A 13,261-nucleotide genomic window follows, 5' to 3' on the forward strand; every position below is an offset into this window, starting at 1 on the left:
CCCACACCTTTTTGCAGGGGGGATACAGTGAGGAATAAGGAAGACAAGTCTGTGCCCTCCCAGAGCTGGCACCTACCCATAGCTGAAAATTGCTATGAAGAAAGGAAAAGAGTATAATGTAATAGAGATTGAGGAGAGGAAGACTCCTCACCAGAGCAGGAAGCCAGGGGAGGCCTCTCTCAGGAGGGAGCATTTTATAGAAACTTGCATGATGAAGTGGGGCCAGTCATGTGCAGATCAAGAAGAGGGAGGGCAACAGCATGTGCAAAGGGCCTGAGGTGGGGTCCTTTTTTTCTGCCTTCAGTAACAGGAAGGAGACCGGTGTGATTGGCTCCAAGTTACAGAGTGAGAGTCCTGGTTGATGAGGAAGACCAGGTCACCCAGGGCCATGGCAAAGAGTTGAATTGTCTTACAAATGTGATGAAAACCAGTGGAGACTTTATGGTTAGATTAACATTTCTGAACAGGAATCCCCTGGAGGGGTCTGTGGATAGAATTCAGGGAAGTCCATGAACTTGGATGGGAAAAAATTATGTCTCAACTTTTACTATCCTCTAACTGAAAATGTTCCGTTTCCTTCTATTATGAATAAAGGCAACAGACTACCATACCATTAGCGGGACTCTGTCACCAGTGGAATCACAGATATTTCTATACACAGAGACCTCAAAATATTGTTTTTACTCATCATTGCTTTGAAATTGCAGTACTCACCAGACATATTGCTTGATCTTATTATTTAATGGGCTAACAAAGAAACCCATAGATTATTATCACAATTCAAGATGTTAGATGAATTTTTTTCATATATAGTTGATTTCATATGAAATCGTATGCATTTTAATTTACACATTTTTTAACTCTGAGAAGGGGGCAGTCGGTTTTGTCAGACACCAGGTAATGCAGAGCACAGAAGAAATTTAGAAATGTTTTTTCTGGGCTTGCAGATGTGTTGGGTGGGGGAGAGGAAAGGATGGAGAGAATTGGGACTGACCACTAAGTTTCTGGTCTGAGTGACAGTGAGTGGGGGTGTAACGGTTGGGTTTTTCATTTGGACTTCTTACCACGAAAACCCCTGATAATTGGGATGCATTTCCCCCCACTCTTTCTTCTCCCTGCTGATTCAGAAAGAAATCTGCAGACACCTCTCTTTTAGGCTTCTGGGGAGAAAGAGGGGTTTTCACTGAGAGTCACACTAGGGAGAGACAGTAGTTAACAAATATTTTAATCAGCAAGCTAGTCAGAAAAACATTGGTGATAAGTCTTTATTTCTGGCTTTATTCTTTGATTCAGGTCAGTGGGCATTTAATGGGGGCTGACGAGACTGTGTTGAGGGTTAGGGACACAAGAGTAAGACCCGGCCTCTGCATTCTAGAGTTATGGTGTTGCAGAGCAAAAACTGTACATAAGCGAATGAATGCATTGCATTGTGAGAAATGCATTGTAGAGCACTCAGGGTGGGTTCAGTTTTGTGGGGCCTGATGTTTATACAACGTGCAGGTCCTTTTGGAGAAAAGGAAGACAAAATTATAAGACCAAAATTAGGTATGGGGACTTGGAAGGGTCCGTTGTAAAGCGGGGAGGGCCTGGATTCCAGGCTTCACTCATATCGTGGCCAGGCCTCACTTGGAAGGGACGCCACCATGTGAGTGACCAGGTGGAGAGGCTCCGAAGACAAGGCAGAATGGACACAGTTTCAAAGCACAGAGTGTCGGGACTTCAAACCCCTTAAGCTGTATTCTTAGATGATGAGCAGCTCGAGTGAAGAAGCGAGAGGTCAGGAGCATCTGGGTACTCCGTCTACTTTCTGAGGCACAGAGAGAAAGCAGAGGCCTTTGCAGTGGACAGGAAATAGCCTTGAACAGTCGAAACACGAATGGTTGGGAAAACAGGGATGTTGGGCAGAAGTGACCGTTCAGTTGGGTAGGTGGGAGTAGGCTAGGTAAATGTTCAAAGCTCAAGAGGTAGGGAAGCATTTACAGTGTTGTCAGTTTCTGGTATAGTTTTCCAGGTATAGTCTATGCATACCCAGGAACTGCGTAGATATACTTTAAAAAATCCACACACACACACGAACAGTAGCACGTCATGCCCAATGCTCTGTCTCTGGAGCTCTCCACTTAACAGGATATCTTGGAGACTGTTCCATATCAGGACATGAAGAGTGTCCTCATTCTTTCTGATGAATGTATAGGGTTCCGTCATAAAGATCCACCCTAATTCATTTACCTGTTCCCCACTGCTATGCGTTCAGCTTGTTTCCACTCTTGCTAAACACTGCATGCTGCTGGGAATATCCTTCTAGAGAGATCATTTTGCACAAGTGTGAATGTATCTCTAAGATAAATTCCTAGAAGTGAAATGGCAACAGGTATATGCCTTTGTAATTCTTTTTTCTTTATTTTGTTTTATTTTATTTTATTTAAATTCAATTAACATATAATGTATTATTGGTTTCAGAGGTACAGGTCAGTGACTCATCAGTCTTATATAATATCCAGTGCTCATTACATCACATGCCCTCCTTAATGTCCATCACCCAGTTACCCCATCCCCCCCACACCTCTCCCCTCCAGCAACCCTCAGTTTGTTTCATATGATTAAGAGTCTTTTATGGTTTGTATCCCTCTCAGATTTCATCTTTTATTGTTTCCTCTCTTCCCCTATGCTCCTCTGTTTTGTTTCTTAAATTCCACATATGAGTGAGATCATATGATAATTGTCTTTCTCTGATTGACTTATATCGCTTAGCATAATACCCTCTAGTTCCATCCACGTCATTGCAAATGGCAAGATTTCATTTTTTTGATGGCTATGTAATATTCACACACACACACACAATTACACACACACACACACACACACACACACCACATCTTCTTTATCCATTCATCTCTTGATGGACATGTGGGCTCCTTCCATAGTTTGGCTATTGTGGACATCGGTGCTATAAACATTGTGGTGCCCCTTCGGATCAACTATGTTTGTATCTTTGGAGTAAATATGCAGCAGTGCAATTGCTGGGTCATAGGGTAGCTCTAGTTTCAACTTTTTGAGGAACCTCCATACTATTTCCCAGAGTGGCCATACCAGTTTGCATTCCCACCAATAGTGTAAGAGGGTTCCCCTTTCTCTGCGTCCTTGCCAACATCTGTCATTTCCTGACTTGTTAATTTTAGCCATTCTGACTAGTGTGAGGTGGTATCTCCTTGTGGTTTTCTTTTGTATTTCCCTGATGCCGAGTGATGTTGAGCATTTTTTCATGTGTCCGTTAGCTATTTGTATGTCTTCTTTGGAGAAATGTCTGTTCATGTTTTCTGCCCTGCCTTTGTAATTCTGATAGATATTGCCAAATTATCTTCTCACCAGTGATGTGCAAGACTGTGTGTTTCCCCGTATGTTCCAACACAGCGTGTTACGCACTGCTGTTATCTTTGGCCATCAGATAGGTAGAAATAGTATCTCAGTGCAGTTGTAACTGTGTTTATCTTATTGTGAATGAGTCTGAATGTTTTTTCATTCAGAGCTGTTTGTATTTCCTTTGCCGGGCAGTCACCAGACCTATGGTGGCCAGATTACTATTGGATTGTTAGTTTTTCTCTTATTGATCTGTAATCACTCTTTATATGTTAAAGAAATGAACCCTTTGTGTCAAGTTGCTTATGTTTTTCCTCAGCTTGTTCACTTCCTATGACATTAAATTGGTCTTTGGAATAATGATAGCATTGGGAGGAATTGAGGGGCATGTGTCATCCCCCTCAATTTCCCAGAAAGAAAAAGAATGTCACTCTAAGTAACATAACTTTCCAATGTACATAAAAGTTGCTGAGTAAATTATGAAGCATCAGTGTGGGTTCATTCAACAAATATATGTGGAGCACTTACCGGGTGCCAGATCCTGTTCTAGATGCTGACATTATAGTAATGACCAAAACCATCAAGATCACACTCTCGTGGAGCTGACATACCAGTGAGGGAGATGCACTGTGAAAGGGTACATGGAAAGAGAGACACCTTGAGATAGTGAGAAGTCTTACAGAGGAGGTGAAATGGAGATAACAAAGGAAGGGGTGGTGGTGGCTGCTTTAGATTAGATGGTCAAGGACGGCGTCTCTGAAGAGGTGATTTTTTTTTTTTCAAGAGAGAGAGCGTGAGTGTCTGAGGAGTGGAGACAGAGGGAGAGAGAGAATCTTTTTTAAAGGATTTGTTTATTTATTTATTTACTTATTTTTCTATTTATTTTTAAAGATTTTGTTTGTTTATTTGAGAGAGAGAGAACACAGAGGGAGAGGGAAAAGCAGACTCCTCACTGAGCAGAGAGCCCAATGCCAGGCTTGATCCCAGGACCCTGAGATCATGACCTGAGCTGAAAGCAGACGCTTAACCAACTGAGCCACCCAGGTGTTCCTATTTATTTATTTTAGAGGGAGAGAGCATGAGTGGAAGGGGCAGAGGGAGAGGGAGAGAATCTTAAGCAGGCTCCATGACCAGCGCAGAGCCTGACACAGGGCTCGATCTCATGACCCTGAGATCACCACCCTGAGATCATGACCTGAGCGGAAATCAAGAGTTGGACACTTAACTGACTGAGCCACCCAGGCGCCCCTGAAAAGGTGATTTTACGTGAAGACCTGAGTGATAAGAAGGGCCTTGGCAGGAGTATAAGAACTAGAACTGCTTGGCAGAGGGAACAGCATGTGCAAAGGCCCTGAGGTAGGAGTACATGTCAGGAAGACTAGCATGGGCTTCGGTATAAAGGACCTTAGAGATCAGGTGAGGAGTTTTGATTGTATTATTGTGGCTACGAGAAGCCATTGGAGTGTCTGTGTGTGTGTGTGTGTGTGTGTGTGTGTGTGTGTGTGTAAGGGGGTTTTGCTTTTCCTTTTAGAAATGTTCAAACCTAAAAGTGGAGAGTATGACATAAGGAACCATATGTGCCTTCACCCACCTCAGTAGCTATCAACCTTTTGCCAATCCTGTTTCATCTCTACCCCTCACTTTGTTTTGGTGGAAAGGCTGGATTTTTTTTCCCTCTCCCTCTGTCCCTGCCTCATTTCCCTTAAAAAAAAATATTTTCATTGAAGTAGAACAAATACTGAAAAGTGCACAGTTCATAAATATACAGATCAATGACACTCAGAAACCAAGCATACTCATATAACTGGCAACTAGATCAGAAACTGAATATGGCCAGCTCCCCAGGCACCTCTGGGATCCTTCTCGCCTCTCCTTCCCCAAATGCCAATGGAACCATATAGGATGCTCTCTATCGTGTCTTGCTTCTTCCATGTGTCATGTCTGGGAAGTTTACTTCATTGTGCGTCATTACAGATTTTAGACTGCCCCTTCTCGTTGCTGTAGCATTCCAGTGAATCAGTTTACTCACCCATTTCGATTCTTGATGGGTACCTGGGATTTCTTTGGGTTTGGGCTATTACAAATGGTTCTGCCGTGAACATTCTGGTACACGTCTTTTGGTGAACACACGTACACACTTACAGGGGCTAACACCCAGGCGAGGAACTGCTGCGTCCTGAGGCAGGCATATGTTGGGCTTTAGTAAATAGTGCCCGTATTTGTTTTCTAGGGCTGCCGTAACAACCAACCGTGAACTGGCCGTCTTAAACAACAGACATGTATTCTTTCACAGTTCTGCAAGGCTTTAAGTCCAAAGCCAGTGTGTTGTCAGGGTTGGGCCTCTTCTCTCTGGGTCTCTTCACAGTGCCTTCCCTCTGAACATTTGTCTCTGTGTCCAAATTCCCCCTCACTAAATGGACCCCCGTCATATTGGATTAGGACCCTATATCCAAATAAGGCCACCCTCCGGGGTTCTGGGGGGGGTGGGGATTCCAACATATCTTTTGAGGGGCAGACACAATTTAAACCATAACAGTGCCAAAGAGTTTTCCAAAGTGGTTGAACCAATTTACTGTGCTGGAGTATTTTAAAGCTAATTCCAGACATGGTTATCGTTTGCCTCAAGTGTTTTAAGAGAAGGGAAGACTTGGTCTGATTTACATTTTTAAACGATACTGTTTGTTCTGTGGGAATGTAAGACAAGGCAAATATTTCTTCAAGAAAGAGAAGGTAAAGCAAGAGTGAGCCCTCCTGGGACAGCCCAGATAGGACATTCTGGTAGCCCGGATTTGGAAGAAGCCTCCTGGGGGCTCTTAGCTCATGGACGCCATTCAGAGATCGTGCTCCATCCTCGAGGCCTACCCTGTGGAACCCCTCAGGGCTCAAGCGGTGCAAAGGGAGCTGGGCCAGGACTCAGGCTGTCTTTCTGTCCGACCCCCTCCCCCCCGCCAGGACATACAGCAGCTCCTCCAGCTTCAGCAGCTGGTGCTTGTGCCAGGCCACCACCTCCAGCCACCTGCTCAGTTCCTGCTGCCACAGGCCCAGCAGAGTCAGCCAGGTAAGGCCCCACCCCGACGACGGCATCCCCTTCCCGGCAACGCTTCCACAGAACTCTCCCTCCCCCCTCACCCTGTTCAATCCCCTTGTCTCTCCAGGCCTGCTACCGACGCCAAATCTCTTCCAGCTACCTCAGCAAACCCAGGGAGCTCTTCTGACCTCCCAGCCCCGGGCCGGGCTGCCCACACAGGTGAGAATGTCCACCGAGTCTACCAGGCTGGGTGAAGGGGGGTGGGAGCTTGAGGGTCTCCTTTCCCTTTGACCCTCCCCATTTCCCCCTGGGGACCAGCCCTGCTCTGCCGCTGATTTGCTGTGGAACCTTAGGCAATCAGCTCTCCCTGTCTGGGTCAGCTTCTGCCTCTATAGAGTGAGGGGAATCAGCCAGCCCAGGGGCTTTTAACACTTTCAGACACATGGACTCTTTTGAGAAACTGATGATTTTGATCTGACCCCCGCTCCCCTAAAATGCACACGTGCATAAGCACACAAAAAACCTATAGGTTGTGGCCTGGCCTTTCTTCCAGTTTGCTGACTGGGTTCTAGACTTTAATAATAGTCTTTCATGATTCTTTATGGATTTCAATGTTCCCTCCTACCCACTTTCTTTTAAGAGCCCTTTCAAAAAAAATGTGAACTATTTCAGAAAACCCAAAAAGTTTAGACTAATACAGGGCTGAGCTGAATTCTGAAATCCAAAATACTTGGAAAACCAAGTTGTTTTTGTAATGTGAGACCAGAAGTCATTTGGCTGCAAAACCTGTCTTGACCTAAGGCAAAGAGTATGACTTTCCTTTCTCCCTCCTGTGTGATATTTGTGCTTTGCTGAGAGCTGTTAATGTGTTCAATTATGGGGTGATGCCTTGACCCTGATAGGGGGAGACACATTATTTATATGTGCCCCCGTGTAGGCTTTCTAAAATCTGCAAAATTTCTGAATTCCAAAACACGTCTGGCCCCAACCTTTGGATAATGGATCCAGGACTTGTATAGCCAACGTGGCCGCACTCACCACCTGTTTCAAATATTTTTAGGGAAATAGAACATTCCAGAGAGAGCTGTTGCTTCTTTGTAAATCTCCCAGTCACCCTCTCCATCTACTTTTTAAAATGCTTTCACTTTATTTGCAACCTTTAATCAGATACTCCCATCAACCCCACGGGGTCAGCAGAGCAGCCATGGTCATTTCCATTCTGCAGAGGGGAAAACTGAGGCCCAGGGTGATTAAGAAACTTGCCTGAGTTACCCAACAATGCAGTAGCAGAGCCAGTCATTGATTCCCTGCCTGAGAGAAGGATAAAACCATGGTCCCCAGCTTCAGGGAAAAAGCCCTTGGTTAAAAGGAGCTGGCTACTCCTTCTGGGAGTTTGCAGGCTGAGAGGGAAAGTGCAGAGAGAGAGTTGGAGCAGTGAGAGGACCCTATGGTGCAGCATAGTGTCCCCTTGATAGGGATTGACAATGAGTGTGCATCAGCCACCTGGGGACAGGTAGAGGAGAGCCTGCAGGAAAAGGCTGGAAGGCAGGGAGGGAAGGGGGGAGGGGGAACTGCGCAGCCATTGCTGAGCCCCATCCTGGTCCTCGGTCCTGCACCCCACCCACCCCTGCCCACCCTACCAGGCCGTGACCCGCCCCACGCTGCCCGACCCGCACCTCTCGCACCCGCAGCCCCCCAAATGCTTGGAGCCACCATCCCACCCCGAGGAGCCCAGTGACCTGGAGGAGCTGGAGCAGTTCGCCCGCACCTTCAAGCAACGCCGCATCAAGCTGGGCTTCACACAGGTCTGGGGCCACCCGGCAGCACGGGCTGTGGGCGTGAGGTGAAGCCACCCGGCCAGGTGGTGGGCGGCAGCGGCCAGGTGGTGGGCGGCAGCGGGCTCCCTCTCCCAGACACCAGGGCTGTGGGCGTGGTCAGGTGGTGGGCGGGGCAGAGGCCACAGCTGGCTGGTGGGCAGGGGCAGGGGTGTGGCCAGCGGGTGGACCGGGGTGAGCCCCGCGGCGGAAGGCGGGGCCCTGACGCCGCTCCATTCCCACCCCACTGGGCCAGGGTGACGTGGGCCTGGCCATGGGCAAGCTCTACGGCAACGACTTTAGCCAGACGACCATCTCGCGTTTCGAGGCCCTCAACCTGAGCTTCAAGAACATGTGCAAACTCAAGCCCCTCCTGGAGAAGTGGCTCAACGACGCAGGTGGGACTGGGCTGAGGCTCCCAGGGCGGGCAGAAGGTGGTGGGCCCGGGAGGCGCCCTCTCATGTCCCCCCTCCCACCGTCTCCTCTCGGGCACAGAGACTATGTCTGTGGACTCAAGCCTGCCCAGCCCCAACCAGCTGAGCAGCCCCAGCCTGGGCTTCGACGGGCTCCCTGGCCGGAGACGCAAGAAGAGGACCAGCATCGAAACAAACGTCCGCTTCGCCTTAGAGAAGAGTTTTCTAGCGGTGAGGCCTGGCCTCCTGGGCGGCCCTGAGGGCTGGGCTGGGGGGTCAGGGTGGACCTGGGGTTCACCTGCCCTCTGCCCGCAGAACCAGAAGCCTACCTCAGAGGAGATCCTGCTGATCGCAGAGCAGCTGCACATGGAGAAGGAAGTGATCCGCGTCTGGTTCTGCAACCGGCGCCAGAAGGAAAAACGCATCAACCCCTGCAGTGCAGCCCCCATGTTACCCAGCCCGGGGAAGCCGGCCAGCTACAGCCCCCATCTGGTACCAAGAGATGCTCTGGGGGTGGGGGGCATAAAGTTCTGGCAACACCCCAACCCTAGGCAGGCACCTCCGTGAACACAGTCTACTTGGTTGTCCACAGTGCCTAGCACAGGGGCTGGGATACTCACCCTTGGGGACAGGCTGTCACATGGGTGGAGCATAGTCACACAGGGATGCAGTTTCCAGGGAACTGTGGTCTTATGTGGGGGATACAAGCACCCACAGACACACACCAACAGAGACAAAAAGAGTTCTCACAGGGCATGGCCACATGGGGATGGATCCCAGGTAGGGGATGGAGGTACCCCCCCCCCCCCCGCCACACACACACAGTTCACAACCACACATATAGACGCAGGGACACACAGACACAGGCAGGGAGAGCATTACATCCCTGGGTATATATTCAGGCTCACAGCTGCAGCAGACCCACTCAGGATCAGACACACTGGGACACCCCTTTATTGCATCTCATGTAGAAAGAGGCTGTGATGCAACAGAGAGGAGCCCCCCACCCCCTGGTATGGAGGAAGAAGAGACCACGTGAGCTGAGTTCTAAAGGACGAGAGAGAGGTTGCCGGTCACTTAAAGCGTAGGCAAAGGGACTGCCGTGCACAAAGGCCTAGAAGCCATAGTGTGCTGAGCCCAACTGGAGGAACTCCAGTGCAATTTAATGTGGTTGGAGCAGGAATGTATATGAATGAGTGTGAGGGTAGGGGCTAGGCAGGGACCAGACTCTCAAGTAACAGGTGAGGAGACTGAACGTGAACCATGGGCACTGAGGAGCTAAGGAGGAGTTCTGAGCTGGGGAGGGACAGGGTCACATTAAGAGTGAGGCTTCTGGAGCTGATGGAAGGACAAGACTGGAGGCAGGGAGGCCAAGAAGGAGGCTGGTGGGTGGTCCCAGAAAATAAACAACAGGACATCCTGACAGTCTGATGCAGAGACATCCCTATCATCATAACCACCCCCCCCAACATACACACTCTTTAGACCTGCAACTGGACGGTGTCAGAGGAGAGGTGAGGGAACACTCTCAAATGGGAATCATTTCTTCCCACCTGTGGCTCAGGATCACTTCGGGTAAATGTTAAGGTAGATAGGATGGAAAGAACCTAGCGTAATACAAGCATAGCATTGTGCCCAAAGTCCCTTCTCCCCTCAGTCTGAGGGCAGATGAATGGGGGTCTTACTCACAGGGAGTGTCATGGGGGCTGCTGGGAAACAGTGGCCTCACCATGCCTTCTTTCTTCTCTCCCCAGGTCACACCCCAAGGGGGCGCCGGGACCTTGCCATTGTCCCAAGCTTCCAGCAGTCTGAGCACAACAGGTCAGGGCGGGCAGGAGCCCGTGAGGGGGCGTTGGGAGGACCCAGGACAGGCCCAAAGTTCTCTAGCGGCTGAAGGCATCTGTGGGCCTCAAGGCTGAGCCTGGGGATAAGGGAGGCAGTGGGCACGGAGGGGAGAGGGCAGCCTCACCCCTCCCTGCTAGAGCAGCTCGGCTCTCATCTGCTCTACGATTTCCTATGAGAAAAGCATGGGCTTTGCTAAAACTTGATGTGTACCCAGGTTCTGGTCCTGGCTTTTATAAACTGTGTGAGTTCCAGGAGTGACTTTACCTCTCTGAGCCTCAGGTTTTATAAAATTATTGTCAATGTATAATACATACAAAAGCTATATACATGAATATATACATACAAGAGTATGTATGTCTGTGTACCTCCCCACCACACACACACACTCTTTGTACCCTTGCTCCCTTCCTGGGACAAGGCCTGTGTAACACCATATATAAGAATAATAGAAAACTGGAGCCTGGCTGGCTCAGTCGGTGGAGTATATTCAGCTCCTGATCTTGGGGTTGTGAGTTTGAGCCCTATGTTGGGTGTAGAGATTACTTAAACTAAAAAAGAAAAGAATAGAATAGAAAACAAACATCATACTGATTTTTCTCAGATTAAGAGATAATAAGTGGAAGTTTATAAAGTTATAAGGCTGTGCCTGGCACTGTCTAAACTCTTTATAAAGAATATTGACTTATTTCATCCTCACACTCATTTTATGAAGTAGGTTCTATTATTATCCCCATTTTCCAGATTAGGGAACTGAAGACCAGAGAGGTGAAGGCACTCGCCCAAGGGCACAGATGGAACGGAACAGCCAGGAAATTGCTGCCCTTGGCTGTCTGGCGGTCTGGCCCGAGTGTGGGTTCTGAGCCCTGTCCCCCTCGGCGCGCACAGCTGCAACCCCCTGCCTGGCCCCTAGAGGGAGCCACAGGGTGTAGTCTTCTGGGCGCCTGGCGGGGAGGCTCAGGGCGGGGTTCACGCCGTGTGAGCGCACCCGGGCACAGGGCTTGGCTCCGTGGGTGGCAGCTGCTCCCACTGCGATTATTGTGATCGCTGTCACTGCGGCTGTGGGATGAGCGGACGGGAGGCCTAAGTCTGTTCCTCCGGAGGAGATGTCGCAGGGCTCGTGCTGGGCGGGAAGGCGAGCAGACGTGGACCCCGGGTTCCTCGGTGGAGGACGAGTGGAAGCTGAAGTCTCCGTTTCTCTGTCTCTCTCTGGCAGTTACTACCTTATCCTCAGCTGTGGGGACGCTCCACCCCAGCCGGACAGCCGGAGGGGGTGGGGGCGGGGGCGGGGCCGCGCCCCCCCTCAATTCCATCCCCTCTGTCACTCCCCCACCCCCGGCCACCACCAACAGCACAAATCCCAGCCCTCAAGGCAGCCACTCGGCTATCGGCTTGTCGGGCCTGAACCCCAGCACGGGGTAAGTGGACAGCTGCAGTTAGGGAGGCTGTGGGGAGAGAAGCAGGGTCGCTGCTGCTTCCCGGGTGGGAGCCGCGCCCTCGTTCTGCCGCCGGTGGGTCCCTGCCCCTGCTAACGCCTCTGCTTTGCCTCTTGCAGAAGCACAATGGTGGGGTTGAGCTCCGGGCTGAGTCCAGCCCTCATGAGCAACAACCCTTTGGCCACTATCCAAGGTGCGTGCTGCCTCATGTCACTCCCATCGCCACCAGCCTGGCCCCCTGGGGCCTCGAGCCTCCCCCCATTGCTGCTCCAGCCATGCCATCCTGCCCCTGCTCACTGCATCGCTCGCCTCTTCATACCCATCTCACCTTTGGGGAAGGTGTGAGGGGTGCTGATGGGGGTCAGTGGGGCAGATGGGAAGACAGGGGGCACCTGCGGGCAGGATGCTGGAAGGCGCCCCCAGCCCAGCCTCTCTCTCTCCCCACCAGCCCTGGCCTCTGGTGGAACCCTGCCCCTTACCAGCCTTGACGGCAGCGGGAACCTGGTGCTGGGGGCGGCTGGTGCGGCCCCGGGGAGCCCTGGCCTGGTGACCTCACCGCTCTTCTTGAACCACGCTGGGCTGCCCCTGCTCAGCGCCCCGCCTGGCGTGGGCTTGGTCTCGGCAGCTGCTGCGGCCGTGGCGGCCTCCATCTCCAGCAAGTCTCCGGGCCTCTCCTCGTCCTCCTCCTCGTCCTCGTCCTCGTCCTCCACTTGCAGTGAGGCGGCAGCACAGACCCCTGGAGGCCCTGGGGGGCCCGAGGCAGGGTCCAAGCCCGAGTGAGGGCCCACCTTGCCTCCCCTCCTACTCCTCTGATCCCCACCTCAGTCCCCCCCGCCTGGGAAGAGGGCGAGGAGGTCAGCGGTGGTGGCGCAGAGGGTCCTCGGAGCCGGAGTGACAAGGGAGGAAAGACCAAAAAAAAAAAACAAACCCCCAACTAACCAAAAAAACAAAACAAAACAAAAAACAAAAAGAAAGAAAGAAGAAAGAAAGAAAGAAAGAAAGAAAGAAAGAAAGAAAGAAAGAAAACGAAAGAAACCAACCAACAAAAAGAAACCAAAAATAATCACAACAGAAACCAGCTGCCCCAAAGGAACCAGAGGTGAAAAACAAACAAAAACCAAAAACAAAAAAATCCCCCACAAAACCAAACCAAAAACCAGTTGCGAGCCAGACCTCAGTGTGCTCACCCTCACCGCTATGACACCAAATAAGAACCCCAGCCAGGGGCAGAGAAGCCTCGGCAGGGCAGACCTCTCGCTGAGCCCCTGGCTGGGGGGCCAACCCCCAACCTTGCCTCCCCCAGTGGGGGCCAGAGAAGGCAAAAGAGAATGTGCCAGCCTCCAGCCCCAGCCCCCAGCCCTGGGCCAGCGA

General features: G+C 50.7%; 1 protein-coding gene across 7 annotated transcripts in view; it reads left to right on the plus strand.

Moving 5' to 3' along the window:
- POU2F2 (POU class 2 homeobox 2) overlaps window positions 1–13,047 on the plus strand; it is a 31,407-nt gene extending 18,360 nt beyond the window's left edge. For 2 of the 7 annotated variants that reach the window (XM_087870826.1, XM_045777387.2), the window contains 10 exons: window positions 6,310–6,415; window positions 6,513–6,604; window positions 8,029–8,190; window positions 8,456–8,597; window positions 8,695–8,843; window positions 8,928–9,104; window positions 10,367–10,433; window positions 11,671–11,872; window positions 12,010–12,083; window positions 12,339–13,047. In XM_087870826.1, coding sequence (XP_087726952.1) covers window positions 6,310–6,415; window positions 6,513–6,604; window positions 8,029–8,190; window positions 8,456–8,597; window positions 8,695–8,843; window positions 8,928–9,104; window positions 10,367–10,433; window positions 11,671–11,872; window positions 12,010–12,083; window positions 12,339–12,670 — 1,503 coding nt within the window. In that variant the 3' untranslated portion in view covers window positions 12,671–13,047. The remainder of the gene's footprint in view (window positions 1–6,309; window positions 6,416–6,512; window positions 6,605–8,028; window positions 8,191–8,455; window positions 8,598–8,694; window positions 8,844–8,927; window positions 9,105–10,366; window positions 10,434–11,670; window positions 11,873–12,009; window positions 12,084–12,338) is intronic. The other 5 variants (XM_087870827.1, XM_045777562.2, XM_087870828.1 and 2 more) reach the window with 3 other exon arrangements.
- Window positions 13,048–13,261: the final 214 nt, after the last annotated feature.

Source organism: Ursus americanus, chromosome 21, assembly GCF_024610735.1.
Source record: "Ursus americanus isolate L20-20 chromosome 21, mUrsAme1.1.p, whole genome shotgun sequence".
NCBI lineage: Eukaryota > Metazoa > Chordata > Mammalia > Carnivora > Ursidae > Ursus > Ursus americanus.